Raw genomic sequence first — 19,973 nt, 5'->3', positions numbered from 1 at the left:
TAGAAGAGCCTGATAGAACGACGTTGAGCGACCATATAGCACCAGATATTCAATTTGCCTTATTGGCAAATTTCGCCTCGGCTAGCCGGAGCGAGGGACTAAGCCAAACGGAATAAGTCTGCAGTCGAGCAAACATTACGCGCGCAGGACAAAGCCGGGTGTGCGTTCCTGAAGCCTCCTTCAGAAACAAACAAAAAGTTTGGACGTTAAATATTTCGCGAATGCACCATCAGGTGAGCACTGGTAAAACATGTTCTATGCTTTCCACTTCAGTGATACCGGTAAACTGCTATACGTGACCTGTCTGTGTCTTCCAAATACACTATAGAGTAGCAATATTCTAGCTACGCATTTTGCCCTCTTAGAGTCGCAGCGCTTGCAGACGAGGAGACAGACACACACACACACACACACAACTGTGCTGAACTATACTTTATTTTAACCCGCCGCGGTGGCTCAGTGTGGTTACGGCGCTCGGCTGCTGACCCGAAAGACGCGGGTTCGATCCCGGCCGCGGCGGCCAAATTTCGATGGAGGCGAAATTCTAGAGGCCTGTGTACTCAGGTGGTCGAAATTTCCGCAGCCATTCACTACGGCGTCCCTCATAGCCTGAGTTGCTTTGGGATGTTAAGCCCCAATAAACCAACCTATACTTTATTTTGGACGTGTTTTGATCCACGCCTTATATTTTTCAGAAGGACATTGATACAAAAGCGAAAAGCGCACCTACAACACGGATATGAAGAAGACAGCCTGTAGCATCCACTCATAAGACAATCCCGGAGTGTGAACCCTAACAAAAACGAAAAACACGAAAAAAATTTGCAAGAAAAAAATTGCCAAGTCTGGATCAACAAATATCAACGACTAACACGGTGAACACGATAGCAAGGTTAAAAATGAGGCATAAAAACCGGTAAAAATGTGGCATAGATGAGGAAACCACTTCACTCTATTACCTTAAAGGCCCCCATGGTCGGGGATATTACGTAAGGGGCAGGTTACATGTAGTGGAACAGTTCAATCAAAAAATTCGGCTTTGGTTCAACCCGCCCGAACCTTGTTAGTTGGAGCGAAAGGTCGGTCGCGCCATCTGCTGGACCATCGCCGTATATTGCGTGTTGGGGTTTCAGTGGGTACCGCATGATGGAGCTATGACTGCACGCCATGCACGAAGAAAATTTACCGGAAACGTACTTCTCTAGTCGCTTAATTGGAATATCTGTAATTCAGATGCTCATAATTAAATTATTCATTCGCGCCTCAGCATATGGCTCGAAGGTACGTTTCTTAGGCATCTGTGCATTCACAAGACGCGCCTTCATTTCCTTCCAAGCGTCGAACAGTCGCGGCGGAGTCACAAAGGCGTATCCCAGTAGAAAGGACTGAACCAAGATTGACGTGATTTAGTAGAGAAAAAAGACACGAATGGGACACCCGATCGAACGCCTTTGCCAGGTCAATTTGCAGCAGTGCTAATTGTTCATGAGCGTCACTGCAACACTGCACGCGCTATATGTAGAATAGATTGTACTGGCCGACGCCTCAAGCCACATGTTTGATGAGGTCCAATCAAAGTATCCATTGAGAGCTGTAACCAATTTGAGAGGACTTTAGCGAAGATCTTCTAACCAACATTACAAAAACTGTTCAACGCGCTTTATTGTTAAAGGCTGTCTCTCACACCAGTCCAAATTCAGTCCTCTGTGAAACAGGGCTGCCCGCTGTCCCCGCTTCTGTTCGCATATATACTTGGAGCCACTCTGTCTAAATATTATAAACAGTGCAGCTGTCAATGGTTTTGTTATTGTGGGTCACGAAGTGAAGGTATTGACCTATGCGGATGACCTCGAGTTTTTCTGCTCTGCTAAGCCCAACATCGATGAGGTTATTCGTTTAACGGAAGACTTCGGTTCAGTCTCAGGAGCTCGAATCAATCGTTCTAAGAGTTGAGGTCTCTGGTTTGGTATGTGGAGAACGACACCTGCCGAATATGATGGTATATAATGGACACGTACGCCACCAAAGTATCTTAGCGTTCCTTTGGGCGCCTATAAGCTCAGTTCACATTACTGGAAAGCCCGCGTGCCAACTCTTCAGCGCTATGCTCAGCTTTTGTACCCCATGGTCTCTCGATTTTTTGCAGGGCGACCCCATGCAATCTGCTTCTCGCCATTGAAATATATTATGTGCTACAAATTATTTATTGCACAAGACTTTATATCCAGCGTTTCCACAGAGTTTTCGCAACTTTTGTGTGGGATTCGTCTTTTGAATCAATAAGGCGTGATAACCTTTTCCGGCCTGTAAGCGCTGGCGGCTTCGGTTTAGTCCACGTGTATGTCCTACAGATGGTTTCATGTTTCATGTTTTTTCCGGGACACTACACACCCAATAGTGCGTGCATTGCGGCAGTAAATTTAGTTCATGCTTTACCGAGCATCATTGTGTATTCTAATGTTTCTGAAGTCAGTGTTTGTGGGAATTCATGCATGATGTGTATTTGCCTGTTCGTTTCCTACTTCGTTTTTCCCCTGAGTTCCTTTTTTCGGTGTCGTGGAAACGGTTGTACAAGGAGTTAATTTACATGCTCTTTCCTCCGGCAATGTATCGCTCTATCTATTTTGGTTTACCGGAATATGACGTACTCACGAGAGTACGGAGTATGCCCCTCTCGCCATATACAAAAACATTTTTCTTTAAGCTACACACTGAGACATTACCAGCTAAAACATGGCTAGAGAAAAAGGGTATGCTCCTGTCTACTGTGAACTGTCGCCTTTGTGATGCTCCTGAAACGATTGAGCATTGTTTCATAAATGGTAAAGATGCAGTACTCTTCTGGGACATCATGCAACGGACATTGAAAAAAGCTTAATTTGACGCCGCATTATGTACGATTTCTCGCTGCACTACCATTTGTAGGTGAACCCTTCGATATGTCATTTTTAATTAGATTACGCGGCCTATGTAAAACACGCATGATGTACGGTCATTGCGAATCTGTTTCCGCTGAAGGCCATTTCTGGTTTGGTTTATGGAGTTTAACGTCCCAAAGCGACTAAGGCTATGAGAGACGCCGTAGTGGAGGGCTCCGGAAATTTCGACCACCTGGGGTTCTTTAACGTGCACTGACATCGCACAGTACACGGGCCTCTAGAATTTCTCCTCCAAAGAAATTCAACCGCCGCGGCCGGGATCGAACCCGCGTCTTTCGGGTCAGCAGCCGAGCACCATAACCACTGAGCCACCGCGGCGGCTGAAGGCCATTTCTGCAGGATGATTGTACACCTAAGAGAATTCTATGCCCAGACCGAGTAATAACCGGAGTGGTACTCATTATTAGTGCTGTGTTGTTCATTGCTTTTTTTTTTCCTAGTTATTTGTTGCTTAGATGTGTCGTGTTATGATCATACCTTGGCAAAATCACAAGTGCTCACTCAGAGTCACTCACAAAAGTTTGGCCAACCGACGGGCCCACTCAAACTCGCACTCAGAGAGCTCACTCAAACTCATGAATTCAAACTCATTTAGGCTTACAACTCACTCGGGCTCACTCAGACTCACGACTCATCTAGGCTCACTCATTTCAACTCACGACTCATTTGGACTCACTCATTTCAACTCACGGCTTATCTGGACTCACAACTCGCCTGGGCTCAATCATTTCAGTTCACGACTCATCTGGGCTCATTCATTTCGACTCGTGACTCATCTCGACTCACTCATTTCGACTCGCGACTCATCTTCGCTCACCTATTCGGGCTCACTTGCACAGTTTAACTCATGACTCACACAGGCTCACCTTGACTCAGGACTCCTGTAAGCTAGCACATCGGACAGCGGAATCGTTTATACGCTAAACGGCGCAAGCTACGCGCCTAATATGCAAATAAAAGGTGTTAAAGATATGGCGGTGCGATGGGCTCTTAACTGCAGCTAGTCTGTGGCCAGGCCTGGTTCGTAGGCCTAGAGGCCTGTAGCTGTCGCTCGCGGGACGTAAAGATCTAAGAACTAGAGCAACCGCTATACAGCAAGACACACCTAATATCTAACGAGACCAACCCCGGCTACTAATCAACTTTTGTCGCCTTTTACTAATGTTCTAGAGCGCATGAATCAATGAAATTGTTCTACATAATCACCTCGACCAAAAGCGTATTCAGTATTACGAGTGCACAGGAACCTCTCCTTCATAGCTGTTACAAACTCATGCCCAATCGGCGTCATGGATTCACTTGGGATCGTGAGATTTTTCAACCTCACATCATGGACTTATTTGATTTGGTAAACCCACACTCTGCCGGAATGAGCAGGACTCAGATCACGATCTGAATGTGAGCCCGAACTCACGACTCACACAATGATGTCAATGTGAGCCCGAATGTAAGATTATGATCTGAATGTGAGTCCAGACTCAATCACTACTCGGATCATGATATGAATGTGAGTTCGGACTGGCTCTTTTCTCGTGCTTCGTTGCTCATGTGTGTTGATGTGCCACTGTCTTCTTAATGTTTGTAGATAGCTCATGTACATGAAACATCGCATCATTGTAGTAAGTACCATGTTGAAAAAAATACAGTCGTGGTGGAGTGGCAGCGTTTCGCATACCGGAGGCTCGGGTTCGATTTCCACCTACACCACAATTTTCTTGTTTTTTTTTATTAGTGGAGGCCGCTTCAAGGTCATATCTGCGCCGCAATATGACCTTCAAGGTTTGTACGCGAGAAGTGGAGTTTTCGCTCAAAAAGAAACACGTCAAAGGCATATCTTCGCCATATGTGGATGGGCAAGTGATTGCGACGATGTCGTGTGGAAGGCCGTTCCAGTCCGAGGCTGGTCGGGGAAAGAATGATGTGGCAAATGTTGCAATGCGTGTACGTGGCCGGGCAACTTCCGTACTTCCACGCAGCCCTACACAGCGTACTTCCACAGAGGACTTCTTCATTGTTCGCGAGGGGACCAAGCCATCCTCGGTTTGCAAGCGTGCGAGGCCCTTGGTCTGTTATCCCGACAAGTCCACAGCGTATGGCAAAGCAGTTCGGAAAAGGTTGTACACAAATTTCGCCACCTCTTTTCTGGTATAGGCTGTGTGCAGCGCCGCTACAGTATGGTCCTTCGTGACGGAGCACGCCCAGTCGTCCAGCCGGCGCGACGTGTACCACTGGCCCTGAAAGAGCAGCTACGAGAGGAACTTTGCGCATGGAGCGTGGAGCGTGGAGGCATCATCACCAGAGTAACCGAGCCCACAGACTGGGTAAGCCCTCTCGTCATAGTACGCAAGAAGGACGGTAAAATTCGTGTCTGCATTGACCCCAGGAAAATAAACGAGTCCATTAAAAGAGAACACTACGAAATGCCTAGACGCGACGACATAGAGGCTGAACTTGCGGGATCAAAGGTGTTCACGCGCTTAGACGCAAACTCGGGCTTCTATCAAATTCCGCTTCACGAAGAAACTTCCAGCATCTGCACGTTCGCAACACCTCTTGGCCGCTATCGCTTCCTGCGATTGCCCTTCGGCATCTCGTCGGCATCCGAAGTATTTCAAAAGACCTTAACCGATGTCTTCGAGGCATTGCCAGGAACGAAAGTCTATGTCAATGGTATACTAGTGTGGGGCGCCTCGCAACAAGAACACGACGAACGGTTGAGGTCTGTGCTGAAGGCTGCAGAACGGGCAGGACTAACTTTCAACCCGGCCAAATGCGTCGTCGGCGTGACAAAAATAGACCTTCTAGGCGACGTAATCTCAGCAGACGGCATCCGGTCCAGTCCTTCTCTGGTTCAATGCATGCTGCAGATGCCAGAGCGAAGCAATAAACTAGCCGCCCAAAGAATGCTCGGCGTAGTAAATTATTTTGACAAGTTTATTCCAGCGCTGGCAGACAGAACAAAGCTATTGAGAAACATTATCAAGAAATACGCAGTGTTTGACTGGACGCAAAATCACGCGGACGAGTAGCGTCAACTGTGCCAGGCCTTGAGCGAACAACCGCTGCTATCAGTGGCCGCATTTGTTTTTCCAGTCCCGACCATGGCCCCGGACTATTTGCTGACAGGTCTCGGCTTCCGCTCGGACAGGGAAAGCGTCGTGGTCACATGACCTACTTGCCATAGGCTGCTTGCGTACTCGCCGCAATAGAGTTAATATAACCAACTCTAGAGGGAAAGCTGCCCATTGAGCCCATGCGTACCAGTGGGCAACGCATGAACGCCGCCATGATCCAACGGTTTGTGTGTGTTGCCAGCTATTTAGACACTTGCTAAATCCGGACAAAGAACGGAGTTGGAACCTGGCAACGTAGTCCGTGGGAAGATGGCGGTATGCTGTGTAGCTCTCGACTGCTCTAAACTGCTATAAACAAAGGGAAAATCGCCGCGTTTGGATCGTTTCCAATGGTATGCAGTGCCGCATATCGACTGTAATTTCATATAGGTGGCTTCTGTCTTGTGAATTGTTATTTGAAGGCAAGCACCATGATTGTGACGCGCTTGGAGTGTATTTCTTCCGTAGAGCGCGCGGGATTTTGCATGTCTTCTGTTGCCGAGTGCAAATACACGTCGGAAATTTGCTTTCGCCCCAAAAGGACGAACACAATTTGCAAAGGAAACGGATGTTTAAAGTAAATGGAGCAACTGCTCTGCCTGTTTGTTTTGAATGTTCAGCGTTTTGTCATGGTAAATGTCGAAGGTTTGCTCTCCCATTTTTTTTTATCTTTCTCCTTCGCCGGGGAAGACGGTACCGTGTCTTTCTGGTGCGGGACGAGCTCATAATGGGATTTTTCGTACGCAGCAACGCTCAGAGCTTCAACACGACCGACTGAAACAAGGTGGAGGCAGAAATGCATGCAACAGCCTGTACCGCTCGAGAAACCTTCGTTTCATGTCTAGCATAGTGCGCACTAAATTGCGGGTGCTTGATTGATTGTTGTGGTGGATTTTTGTTCTTATTTGCTTTTGTGTTTGTTTTTTTTAGGTTTCTGGCTGCTTTTGCTTCTAATGTATGACGCTGCTTTTTTGCTGAGATTTTTTTTATTCCTCTATTTGGTTTCAAAACCCATTTGTGAGAAGCTAGTGCCGCTAGTACTTTATACGCACGGGATAAAGAGGGTCCTGCGATTACATGTATGCTGTCTTGTTTTCATGCCGATTTCCTGTCACTGGCTGTGTTCGGAGCGATAATGCGCTGTCACATGCTTGAGCTGAGGATCATAAGTGTGCCTCTTTTCCGTGTAATAAACAGTTGGTAGAGTGCGCATGTGTTGTCCTTCTTGTGCCGTTGTCGTTGCGCGGCCGTTCATTTCAACAGTGTTACCTTTAATTACCGCATGCATCAGTGCTGAAAAACGTAATAAAAACGCATTTCAGCAAGAACACCTACATCCTTTATAAGTAGCACCAATGTCAAACAGATTGAGGCAATGGCGTTAAGAAAGCCGAATGCCGTGAAAAAGTTAACGGCAACAAGGTTCATTCGCTTGGTGTCATCCGCCTTTAAAGAGAGTTCCGTGAGCGGGAGATTTTCATTCACACGCTTTGCAGTACACAGTTGCCGCGAGCTGTGCCTATGTATCACTTCCCACGTTTACTCACAAATGTTTCAAAATGCCCTATCTTTTTGGAGCTTTGGCTTGCATCAACGCACGAAGGTGGTATCGCGGTGCACGAGAGAGCGAGTGACTCTTTGTCGTATGCAGCTCCTTGCATTAAGTGCCTTGATCCCATGGCTTAAGCAATCTGAAATCAGGTTCGAAACCAGAAGTTTAAAACCGAAACTCCGAGAGCGTTTACTCGTGAACATGTTCTCAATCGTGCGATATTAAAAGAAATGACCACAATCAGTATGCTAAAGATTACAAAATGTGTTTAAAACCTTGAAAATAAGCGTAAAAGTGACATATAGTTATTTTCTCTGCAGCAGTTTTCCGAATTCAAGTTCAAACTTCACCCATCCTTGACTTTGCGAGAAAAAACTGTGCTGGCCACAATGAGGTGTTGTAAGGTGGCTTCCAAGATGGCGACTTACACGCGTGGACCGCTTTGCTAGCTCAGCTTTAGCCCCCTGCTCGCCGCCAAAGCCGGGCTCCCCCTAGGTTACCGTACCTGGACGCTGTCATCTAAAGCAGGCGACGCAAGCCATGGCCACTACGACGCCGAAGCAACGCCCTGCGCTCGATCATGATACTGAGTCGATTTGAAGACCGTACTGTCAGCTTAGCGTAGGTGCATTACAGAACTCGGCTCGCCGCTACTGCTCGCGGCGAAGTTCGCACAAAGTTGCCCAACTCGTTGCGGATACGCGGATAGACGAAAGCCTTCGCAAAAATGTTGACAGCAAGCGCTATAGCTGCTCCAGTATACGCGTGGTTCACCTGCGATGCTTTCAGGTAAGCGCGCAGACAGCATGCCGCAAAACAAGCGAACAAGAACCTCTTGACGACACGAGCAAACAATACGCGCTCGCAGCTCCGAATGCGCGTTCGTGTGCGGTGATTTTCAAGAAAATAGAACGAAGATGCAAGAACAAAGTCGTACGATGGCTCAGAGAGCCGCTACGGACCTCATGTGAAGGTTTAAGGCACAATATCGTCCTCCAGGAACACGAAAAGTACGCAAAATGCACAGAGTCTAACTCAGTATGGCTGGCAGCGCGGCATGCAGCTGTCGTCTGCTGCCTCCCCGTAGCCCTAAGTAGCCCGCGAACTGCCATAGGCGAAAAACGAACGCATTGCCATGGCGACGCATGAAGGTGGGCGGAGCTTTTGGGCTGCCCGAAAAAAACAAATACCGGACTCGAGTCCGCAAGTAGTCCCGGACAGTCCGAGACTGCAAAACAAATGCAGCCAGTGTTCAATCCGACGAGGAAAACCAAAGTTTCATGTGACGCGTCATGAGACGGAATAGGTGCCGCACTTTTGCAGAACCACAACGGCACGTGGAAACCAGTCGCGTACGCGTCAAGAACTCTCTCGGAAGCAGAAAAACGCCACTCCCAAATAGAACAAGAAACCCTGGCCATAACGTACGGCTGTCAAAAATTCAACCAGTTTGTCTACGGCCGAAAAGTGATCATCGAGACCGACCACCGCCCTTTGATCGCTATCTATAAAAAGCTAACGGCGATATACCACCGCGGCTTCAGCGCTTCTTCTTGAGATTGCTGAGATACGGCTTCGACCTGCACTTCGTTCCAGGAAAGCAGCTCCTGCTCGCATACATGCTGTCTCGAGCTTTCAGCAGTCGAGGAAGCGATGCCGTCAGCACAGATGACGGAGACGTGCACACCGTGAGTACGGTATCTTCACTAATCAGTGACTCAGCATGGAAACGTCTCGCCACCGAAACGGCCAGCGATAGCAACCTGAAAAACGTGCTGAGAAACTTGAGAATGGTTTGGTTTGGTTTATGGGGTTTAACGTCCCAAAGCGACTGAGGCTATGAGAGACGCCGTAGTGAAGGGCTCCGGAAATTTCGACCACCTGGGGTTCTTTAACGTGCACTGACATCGCACAGTACACGGGCCTCTAGAATTTCTCCTCCAAAGAAATTCCAGCCGCCGCGGCCGGGATCGAACCCGCGTCTTTTGGGATAGCAGCCGAGCACCATAGCCACTGAGCCACCGCGGCGGCAGAAACTTGAGAATGAATGAATCAATAGAGGGTCCATTGAAACCCTTCGTTTCCGAAATTTCCCACGTCAAAGGTGTTCTGCTCAAGGGATGCAAAGTCATCATTCCAAGTAGCATGAGGCGAGAGATTTTGCGACGGATTCACCAAGGTCACCAAGGTGTCAACAAGTGTAAGGCAAGGGCACGTCATCTCGTCTTCTGGCCTGGCATGAACTCTGAAATTGAGGCGCTAGCTCAGAATTGCGGAATATGCAAAAAACGCGCCTACAGTCAGCCAAAAGAACCCCTCATGATGCGCCCTGTACCTGACCAGCCTTGGTACCGTGTGGGAATCGATCTTTTTCACTACCGTGGAAAGGCCTACCTGCGTGTTTACGACTTCTTATCAAACTTCCCGGAGGTGGAATGCCACTGCGACACTTCAGCCAGGAGCGTCATTGATGCAAGTAGCGCCATTTTCGCTCGTTAGGCATACCCATGGAAGTTATTTCCGACAACGGTCCCCACTTTTCAAGCAGGGAATTTGCCGCGTTTTCACGAGCATATCATTTCAAGCATATCACCTCCAGTCCAGGATTCCCACGCTCAAACGGGCTAGCCGAAAAGGGTGTTCAGGTGGTAAAGAGGCTGCTCAAGAAAACTGCCGAAGCGAAGCAAGATTTCGGGCCGGCACTTTTGGCTTACAGGAATTCTCTTATGGAGTTTGGACGGACACCAGCAGAGATCCTCCAGGGCGCAGACTACGGACAACTCTGCGCGACTACGATCTGGACCAGCCCACAAAGTTGTCAAGCATCCACAGCTTCAGTCCCCAGCGCGGCCGCTGTCGGCGCTCAACGAAGGAGACGTCGTGAGAGTCCAAAGCGGTACATGGGCCACTAAAGCACAGGTCCTCAAATAGTCAACGTACCCCAGGTCCTACCATGTGATGACGGAGGAGGGGCGGCCCCTTCGGCGCAATCGCAAACACCTGCTACCGACGGGAGAAGCCTTCCGACTTGACTTCAGTCCCATCAACGATGTGGGGGAACCGGAGTGCTTGAGTGCAAGTGCGCCCGTCAATGACTCGGCTAACAGCACCGCAGCAGCCCCTGCCCTGCCGCACAGTGGGCCTCCAATCCCAGCCCCACGGAGGTCGCAACACCAGACAAGAGCACCACGAAGACTAGAATACGACCAGAACTTTGATTAGATTTCTTGAGTTCGCAGTGCTCATCTTTCGCGTGTTACTTTCTGTTACAAGCTGTAACGTCGCAAAACTTTGTCATGGTCCATTTGTAAATAACGACATAGTTTACTTTCTTTCTTTCACTGCAACAAAAAAGGACGTAACGTATCGCGCCTGGCTTCGAGCAAGAAGCTTGATAAGCCGAAGGGGCGTTGCCCCATTTCGGTGTATAAAAGCGAGCGCGCAATAAAGCTTGGCGGGATTCGTGCCGTGGCACTGCGCTTATGCTGGTCTCGTTGGTCAACCCAGTCGAAGTTAAGTCAATACAACCCTGCTCTATTGAGTCGTGTCAATAACTTCCCCCTCACGCAGATAAAAAGATGTCTCCCCGTCCCTTTTGGAACAAGAATTCGAGATTGCCGTCTTCGAGCGAGGGTTTCCGGTTTCAAAATTGTGGAGGTGGCGTGGCTCGACATTCTATAAATTGTCAAGCTGTCAAGCAAGCAGTCCGTTCTCAGCGCGTGCCGCTACAGTTTAGGACAGTACAGAAGCCTCGTAACATGTCCGGAGGGAAATTCGCTGTCGCGGCAAGATGTGGACGGTGAGGAAGAGAGGCGTGCCGGACCCATTCCTGTCCAATGCGGTCACCATCGACGGGAACATCTACTCGTTTGGAAGCAAGTACAAGATGGGTGACTCCAAACCAGCCGTGTTCGACGTGTACGTCCTCAACCCTCGATTCTACAGGTGGCATCTACTGGATACGCAGACTCTACCCGACGAGGAAGCATTGGAGGAATCGTACCTGAAGCTCACGGTCGTAGCCTATGGCCGCAGTGCCTATCTCTGGGATGCCAAGAGCGGCCCTCAAGCCCACAACGTCATTTACCGTTTCGACACCAGGGCCATGACATGGAGCCGCCTGGATACGTCTGGACAAGTGCCAAAAGCACGCCAGTACCAAACGGCGTGTGTGGTATACGCCAACGAGTTTACATCTTCGATGGATGGAAATGGGTGGTGCCCTGGCAGGACAAGCCCTGGCAGGACATCATAGATTTCCTCGACCTGGAGACCCTTCAGTGGCATCGTGTGCCCACCAGAGGCGAAAATCCGGGAATGCCTGAGTACCACACGGCGTCTGCCATGGGGAGCCAAATATATGTGTATGGCGCCCGGGGTTCAGATCCTTAAGAACCTCAATGGAATCCAAACACTTTGTTCGTTTTCGACACTGTCACCTCGACCTGGGTGGAGCCGCTTATCGAAGGCATTGATCCGGATTGGTTAAGGGATTCCTACTCATCCTTCGTGTACAACAACGAGTTCTACATATTCGGAGGTTACCACAGATGCCTGAGGAGAACCGTAGCAGACCTGTACAAGTACAACCCGATGACGTAGTCCTGGAGCGAGGTGACTGCTAGGCGACCACGCCGGTCTGACGGATGGTGTGTGACAGTCTGCTGTGTGACGGACGAAAAGCTGTTTGTCTTCGGGGATCCGCGACACAGAAAGTGAACGAGTTGCACGTACTGGACTTTTAACCGTCTTTAACCATCATGTTCCTCCTTACTTTCACGAATAAACGCATAGACACCGATCTCTTACCACCAGGAATAAGAAACGTGATTAGTGTCATGACTTCGGACGACTTTGACTCGTAATTTTAGCAACAGCGCTACACAACGAGGACAACGAGCAAAGAGTGGCACAAAGACGGCGCTGAACTTACAACTCTGATTTATTGGAAAAAACACTCATCTTTTTGTACAATCCAGGAATCTACGAACATAAGCAACGTCATTAAAAGCGTCACAACCAAACGTGCCTATCACATATAAAATCACCACAAATCAAGGTGCGTTCCCCGAGGCATTACCACTATGCAGCAGGCTCATTTCCTTACCTGTTATAGTTACAGATGAAGCACTGACACACCCATTTTTCTTTCTAATGATGTGGAATGCCTCAGCCAATTCCCTAGTGCGCATGTCCGTGTGCCGATACAACACCTCTGTATCTGCAAAAAACGGACTGCACTGACACGTGAAGCAGTGCTTGGCTAAATTAGTTTCCATCTTTTCTAATGAGTTAGCATGTTCCATTAGCCTCACATTAAAGGTGCACTGAAGAGGAATCTGAACTCGTCTTTTTGCCGCGGGAACTCGATCTACACGTTCCTAGCATTCTTAGAAACTGCGACTTATTGCCCTGTGTGGCCGATTTCCCTAATTAAATCGAATTAACGCCCGGCTCCCGCCTTTTTTTTTTGAATTCTGCCTCGTACGGTGGGCGGAGTCGACCAACGCGGGGAGTGCCTTCCAGCCAGCTCCGTGGAGGCTTTCCTTTCGCTTCATTTTGTTTTTTAGGTTTCCGTGAATAAACAGTTTCATTTGCAGATAATATAACCGCAAAATAAGCCCGCAGAAATAAAAATACGCGCGGACTATTTGCTTCTACGGACTACTACGTATTACTCCGACGATGGCAGAGCGGCAAGCCGCCACGGGACTGGGTGAAAGGCGCTCCCCGCGTTGGTCGACTCCGCCCACCGTACGAGGCAGAATTCAAAAAAAAAAAAAGGCGGGAGCCTTAATTCGATTTAATTAGGGAAATCGGCCACACAGGGCAGTAAATCGAAATTTCTAAGAATGCTCGGAACGTGTAGATCGAGTTCCCGCGGCAAAAAGACGAGTTCAGATTCCTCTTCAGTGCACCTTTAACACATCATGTAAAACATGCAAAGGGATACGTTCCGTGTAGCAAGGGTGTAGTTTATCAAATACCTCTTTCCTGTGGCCGCACCTACATAGGCCAGACTGGCCGATGTGTGGATAATGCCTCGGGGAACGCACCTTGATTTGTGGTGACTTTATATGTGATAGGCACGTTTGAGTGTGACGCTTTTAATGGCGTTGCGTATGTTCGTAGATTCCTGGATTGTACAAAAAGATGCGTGTTTTTTCCAATAAATCAGAGTTGTAAGTTCAGCGCCGTCTTTGTGTCACTCTTTGCTCGTTGTCCTCGTTGTGTAGCGCTGTTGCAAAAATTATGAATCAGTACCAACTCGCCCAGACTTAGCTACTTTCTCTGACAAAAATTCAATACGCGTTATTCATTCATAACCTCAAATATCATCATCATCATCATCGTTAGCCTGACTACGCCTACTGCAGTGCAAAGGCCTCTCCGATGTCTCTCTAATTAACCCTGTCCTTCGCCAGTTGCGACCATCGTATTCCCGCAAATTTCTTAATCTCATCAGCCCATCTAACTTTCTGCCGCCCCCTGCTACACTTGCCTTCTCTTGGAATCCGCTCCGTCATCCTTAAGGACCAGCGGTTATCTTGCGTTCGCATTACATGCCCTGCCAAAGCCCACTTCTTCATCTTGATTTCAACTAGGATGTCATTAACCCGCGTTTGTTCTCTCACCCACTCCGGCCGCTTCCGATCTCTTAACGTTTGTGGGCAATTCCTCTGCGCGGGGACGCACAGGCAGTCACTCGAGGCAGGACTTTGTACAAAGGGTTTATTCTCACATCAGGGGGGCCGGTCGTCGTCGTGGCAGCTGGGTCAGGTGGTCCTTCCGCAGGGCTGGTCCGAGAGCGAGAGACCGCGAGCCTTCCCGGTCTCGCCTTATAAATAAAGGCTTTCTCCCAGCCTCGCTCCCACCGCCCCCCCACTCGGGAAGAAGGGGTCCAAGGCTACCCGCGGTGAGCGGCGCGAGATTTGACTTGCCCGCGAGCAGACCCTACATCTCCCCCCCCTCAAACGTCCGTCCCGGGGTCCGCCAGCAGGCGTTCGATGACCTCCGGGTCCGGGTCCATAGAGTCGTCGCAGGGGGGAGGGGTGCTCGCCGGGGGGCCGCTCACCGCTGGCTGGACGGGCTCCTCACGAGCCGCCTGGGGGGGGCGAGGCGCCTGGCTCCGCTGGGGGCCCTGCCGGCAGCGCCCTCCAAAGCTCCTCGGCACTAAACACGGCCGGGGACTCCTGGTCCCTCTCCTCCAGGGTCAGGCCGCGGAAAGGCAGCGCCACTTCCTGGAGGTCACCGCCGCGAAGGGGCTGCGCCTGGTCCCGCCACCTGGACCGCGCGCAGTAAGAGATGGCCGCTCCGTTGGCGACCGTGGTCCAGGTGGCCACGTGCCGCAGGACCCTGGGCCGCTTGGGTTGCGGCTGCTCGGCGGCCGAAGCGCCGGCTGGGTGCTGAGGGGGGCCCTGCGCCTGGTCGTCTCTGGCCCTCTTGCGTTGGCCTGCACCACTGGGAGGTGCTCTCCAGTGGTTAGGCATGTGGTTTGGCGGGCGGTGGGGGCCACCGCGGCCGTGGAACCTGCGCCACTCGCGCGGCTCCTGCCGCCAGCCGGGTGGCGCGCCTTGATGGCGGCCACCGTTCGACTGTGGTCTGCCTTGCCTTCTGGAGTCCGAGCCACGGGCGTCGGTCCGCTGGAGCTTCCTAGAAGACATACTGAGAGGGCGAGAGCACTGCAAGTGATAATTGATCGAGAGACACGGGTGCTACCTGGTCCTCAGGTTGTAGCGTCGGTTGCAAACCGCACCGCTACCTGCTCGTCCTCCCGGGGGTGAGATCGCCGCATCGCGCTGATTTTCCACCGCTTCGCAGCCATCGTCCTTGCGAAGGTGGAAAGCCTTCAAATCAGCGACATGCACCGGACCGGCGGTTTCGCCGTTTGTCAACAACCGCAACTGGTAGGTGAGCGGCGTAGTCCGTGCCGTAACTTCGTACGGCCCAGCCCACTTGTGCGCTAGCGACGCGGCGAAACCGCGCGCTGCGAAACCGCGCGCTGCGTTACTAAGTGGGTGCGTTCTCTTGAGTACTAAGTCGCCCGTGTTGAAAACGACGTGACGGCGACCTTTGTTGTACTGATCCGCCTGCTCCATGCGCGCCACATCGAGGTTTTCGCGGGCTGCTAGCTGCGCTGCCTCCAGGCGCTCCCGGAGCCTTGCCGCGTACTGCGAAAGCGGAGGGGGCGCAGGCTCCGCCGCGTCGAGTAGGGCATTCTCTAGCGGAAAAGCGATCTCTCTCCCAAAATTCAAGTAGGCGGGTGTAATACCCACTGACCTGTTCACGGTTGTCCTTGTAGCGAACGCCAGTTCGGACAGCCGCGCGTCCCAATCTCTGTGCTGCTCGGTCGTCGCGACCAGCATGCTCTTCAGATTTCGATTCACCCGCTCGGTTATGTTGCTCTGAGCGTGGTAGGGATTCGTTCTCCTGTGGCGGATTTGAAGCGCCCGACAAGAGTCTACAAAGACTTTGCTTGTGAAATACGAAGCATTGTCTGTAATCAGGTCGGAAGGGAAACCGAAACGAGTGAAAGTCTCCAACAGTTTTTCCCAAATTCGTTCCGACACAAGCTTCCTAAGGGGGAAAACCTCAACCCACTTGGAATAGTGGTCCGTTATTACCAGGATGAATTGGTTTCCGCGCGCGGACCGAGGGAGGGGTCCCATGATATCGCACGCCACCACTTGCCACGGGTAGTTGCTAACTACCGCCTTCATCATGCCAGCGGGCTTGCCCGCCCGAGGCTTGGCTACCTGGCATACCGGGCAGGTACGGGCGTATCCCAGCACATCCTTTCTCATGCCTGGCCAGGTCGCGACACGGCATAACTTGTCGTAAGTCTTACTGCCGCTGCCATGGCCTGCCAGCGCTGAATCATGGAAGTACTGCAGGAACCGTTTCCGCAACCTTCTCGGGACCACGACTCGGAAAGGGGATGCTATCGCCTCTTCCTCGTCAAGTTGGGGGATGTAGCGGAGCAGCAAGCCATCATCGCCCAGCAGATACGCGTCGTACTTGCCCTCAGCGTTCCCGGTGCAAGCTGCGCTGCTCGCAAGCTCCTTCAGCACCCGCTGGCAAAGACCGTCTGCTTTCTGGGCCTCGATCAGCTCTTCTCTACTGACCGCTACTCCCCAAGACAGATTTCTTTCTGCCTCGCTCCTAGGCAGGCGAGCGGTCGCCGCCACGAGCTGCTGTGTTTCCCTTCCGTCACAGCACCGTGCGGGACCTTTGTCCGTCTCCTCTCTCTCCAAACAGGGCGCGACACTCCCGTCCGCCCTCTCTTCCTCTCCAACAGCGGTGACGCCGCTTTTTACAAAGCTGGGCTGCGCCTCTGAAGCGCTTCCGCCAGCATTCCATGGTGCGCGCGATAAAGCATCGGCCACCTTGTTCAAGCTGCCCCGGCGGTACTCGATGGCGTACGCGTAACGTTGCAACGTCAGCGCCCATCTCGCGAGTCTGCCTGCGGGGTTCTTGAGCCTCTTTAACCAAGACAATGCCTGATGATCTGTCCGCACGGTGAAGACCGCTCCGTCTAGGTACATGTCGAACTTCGACAATGCGAACATGATCGCCAGGCATTCTTTTTCGGTCACGGAGTAATTCCGCTCCGCCGATGTGAGCGTGCGACTAGCGAACGCGACAGGGCGCAGTTTGCCCTCGTGTTCCTGCAACAAAACAGCTCCAACACCGTAGTCACTAGCGTCTGTCTGCAAGACAAACTGCTTGTTCAGGTCGGGGAGGCGCAGACTAGCGGTATTCGCTATCGCGCGAGCCAAGGCAACAAATGCGTCACTCTGTTCCTTGCCCCAGACCCACTTCGAGCCTTTACGCAACAGCAGGTTCAGCGGCCTTGCAAGCTCCGAACAGCGCGGGATGAATTGCCTGTAGAACGCAACCATCCCCAAAAACCTCTGCAAGCTTTTCACATCCATGGGGCAGGGGTAGTTCAGAATTGCCTGCAGTTTGTCATCATTCGGTCTCAGTGTGCCATCATCCACGACAAAGCCCAAGAGGTTCACTCTCTTCGATGCCAACTGCACTTTCTTTGGATTTATGGTTAGACCGGCACGTCTCATTCTATCGAGAACGGAATTCAGGTGAATGAGGTGCTCCTCGAACGACTGTGAGAATATCACAACGTCGTCGAGGTACGCCATGGCGTAGTTGAACCTTGCATCGCCCAGCACGATGTCCATCAGTCGCATGAACGTGCTCGGAGCGTTAGACAAACCAAACGGGAGTCGAGTAAATTCGAAGAGCCCGCGGTGGCAGGTGAATGCGGTTTTCTCAATGTCACCTTCGGCCACCTCAATCTGCAGGTACCCTCTGCTTGCATCTAGGACTGTGAAGAACCTCGCGTTCCCTAACGCGTACATCACAGCCTCGATCGACTGGAAAGGGTACGCAACCGTAGGCGTCAGTGAGTTGAGCTTACGATAATCAACACACAGCCTGACCGATCCATCTTTCTTCGGCGCTAGAACCACTGGTGACGCCCAGGGACTTTGTGAGGGTCTCACCGCACCGGTATCAATCATCTCGTCAAGGGCACAGTCGAGAAGCTGCCTCTTATGCGCACTTAACGGCCTCGGGTTACACCTGAAAGGGCGCGTATCACCCATGATGTAAAAAATAGCGCACAGGGAACACACGGGACGGAAAGTAAACGACGCAGACAAGCGCTATCTGCGTCTATTTTTTACATCATGAACGTTATCCAACTTGCCCAACTTTCCGCTTCGCGTATCACCCGTCTGAATCTCGTGCTGAAGCAGGTCGGTTCTGCCCGGTTTCTCCGTGAAGCAATCCGAAAACGGGAGTAAAGTTTCCGCGAGCCTTCGGCGCTGACTACTGGGTCCTGAGAAAGACGCAATAATCGCTTCTAACGGGCCACCGTCTCTCAGCGTCTCGAGGGAGCTCACCTGCCTTTCTGTCGCACAGGTGTGGACAACCACCTTTTGTGCAGGACAGCCGGGCAAGGATGCGCTTTCGAAGGGAATGAGGGGGGCGAGCTGGCTGTAACGATAGCCATTCTCCCCCATGTCGAGCACAATGCCTTCGCTCGAGAGAAAATCCCTTCCCAGAATTACTGGTATCGACAAGCCAGGCAGATAGACGAAGCGATGTCTCCGCTTTCTGCCGTCAAAACGCATCGTAAGACGCACTGCTCCCTTTGCCTTTGCCGCCCCAGCTGCTAAGCTTAACGGGGTTTCGGCCGGTCTGACACGGATGTTACCTATCCGGCAGGCCTCGTACACCTCGTCACCGACCAGTGACAGCGTTGAGCCCGTGTCTACGAGCGCAGAGTAGCATCGACCCGCTAACTGCACTAGCATAAAAGGGCTTGAGCGCGGAACGACTCCCTGAGCTCTACAGGCGAGCGGGACAAAGGCCTCCCCGTCGCCGGCGCGGGAGTTCTTTTCCTGACTAGCGCCTTGACAACCATGAAATTCTCCCGCTGACGGTGAAATGCCGGTGCCACCAGACATCACCGCCAGCGCCTGGCGTTTCCCTGCATACGCCTAGCTTGGCATTCGCGTGCCACGTGGCCAGGCTGGTTGCAATTCCAGCAAAGCCGGTCATTCACCCGCCGCGTGGACGGAGGACCCCTCGTTCCACGAAGCGGTTGGGGACGACTCTCCCCTTTCTCCGCGCATTCCTGACGCTCGTTCGGCGCGTGGCCTGTGAGGCCGGCACGACGCCGCTGCTCGAATGCGTACGGGTCAAGCGCGCGAGGGACAACAGGGGGTTCCGCCTGCCTTTCCACGGCCATTACCTCGGCGCGCCGAGCCCTCATCGCGCATTCTCGGCCTCCATCCCATGCGCATCCCGGTTCTAGCGATTCGGCCGGCCTGGGGGGCGGCTGGTAGCGCAGTTCGGCGAGTAAATCCGCCTGCACGGTCTTGGCCTCCTGCGCTAGGGCCTCGAGGTTTGTAAAACTGCGGCCCCGCAGATACGGCTTGAAGCGTGGATGGCACTGCCTGATCACACGCGCAACCTGATCTCGGTCGGTTGCCGTCGGATCTGCCCTCTTGTACAGCTCTTGCATTGCGCGTACGTACTCGAGGAGGCTTTCCTCTGGGTGTTGGGTGCGCAACGCGAGCTCCTCCAGCATCCGGCGCTCATAATCAGGCGGCAAGAACTCGGCGCGGAAACGATCTTTGAAGTCCGCCATCGACTGGAAAGTCGGCTGGCAGCGCCTCCATTGCGCCGCGCTCTCGACGAGTGCTACAGGCAGGACCTGCCCTAGCATTACGTCATCTGGGGCGCCCAGAGCCGTCTGGTAGTCCTCGAGTTGTTCTAAAAACTCGTGGACTGATTTCGCGTCCGTGTACCCGGAAAAGGAGGGGACCTCCATATTTATCC

General features: G+C 51.8%; 2 protein-coding genes across 2 annotated transcripts in view; one reads left to right on the top strand and one right to left on the bottom strand.

The window, feature by feature from the left end:
- The window catches only part of Tim23 (translocase of inner mitochondrial membrane 23), a 185,882-nt gene that overhangs the window by 84,804 nt on the left and 81,105 nt on the right, over window positions 1-19,973 (bottom strand). The window lies entirely within an intron of this gene.
- On the top strand, window positions 11,395-11,859 carry LOC149352363 (kelch domain-containing protein 3-like). The gene has a single exon (XM_089575689.1). It carries the CDS (start codon window positions 11,395-11,397, stop codon window positions 11,857-11,859), a length of 465 nt encoding a protein of 154 aa, XP_089431815.1.

Source organism: Amblyomma mixtum, chromosome 3 (genome assembly GCF_055824585.1).
Source record: "Amblyomma mixtum isolate Tamu chromosome 3, ASM5582458v1, whole genome shotgun sequence".
NCBI lineage: Eukaryota > Metazoa > Arthropoda > Arachnida > Ixodida > Ixodidae > Amblyomma > Amblyomma mixtum.
This window is presented reverse-complemented; position numbering and strand designations above follow the sequence as displayed.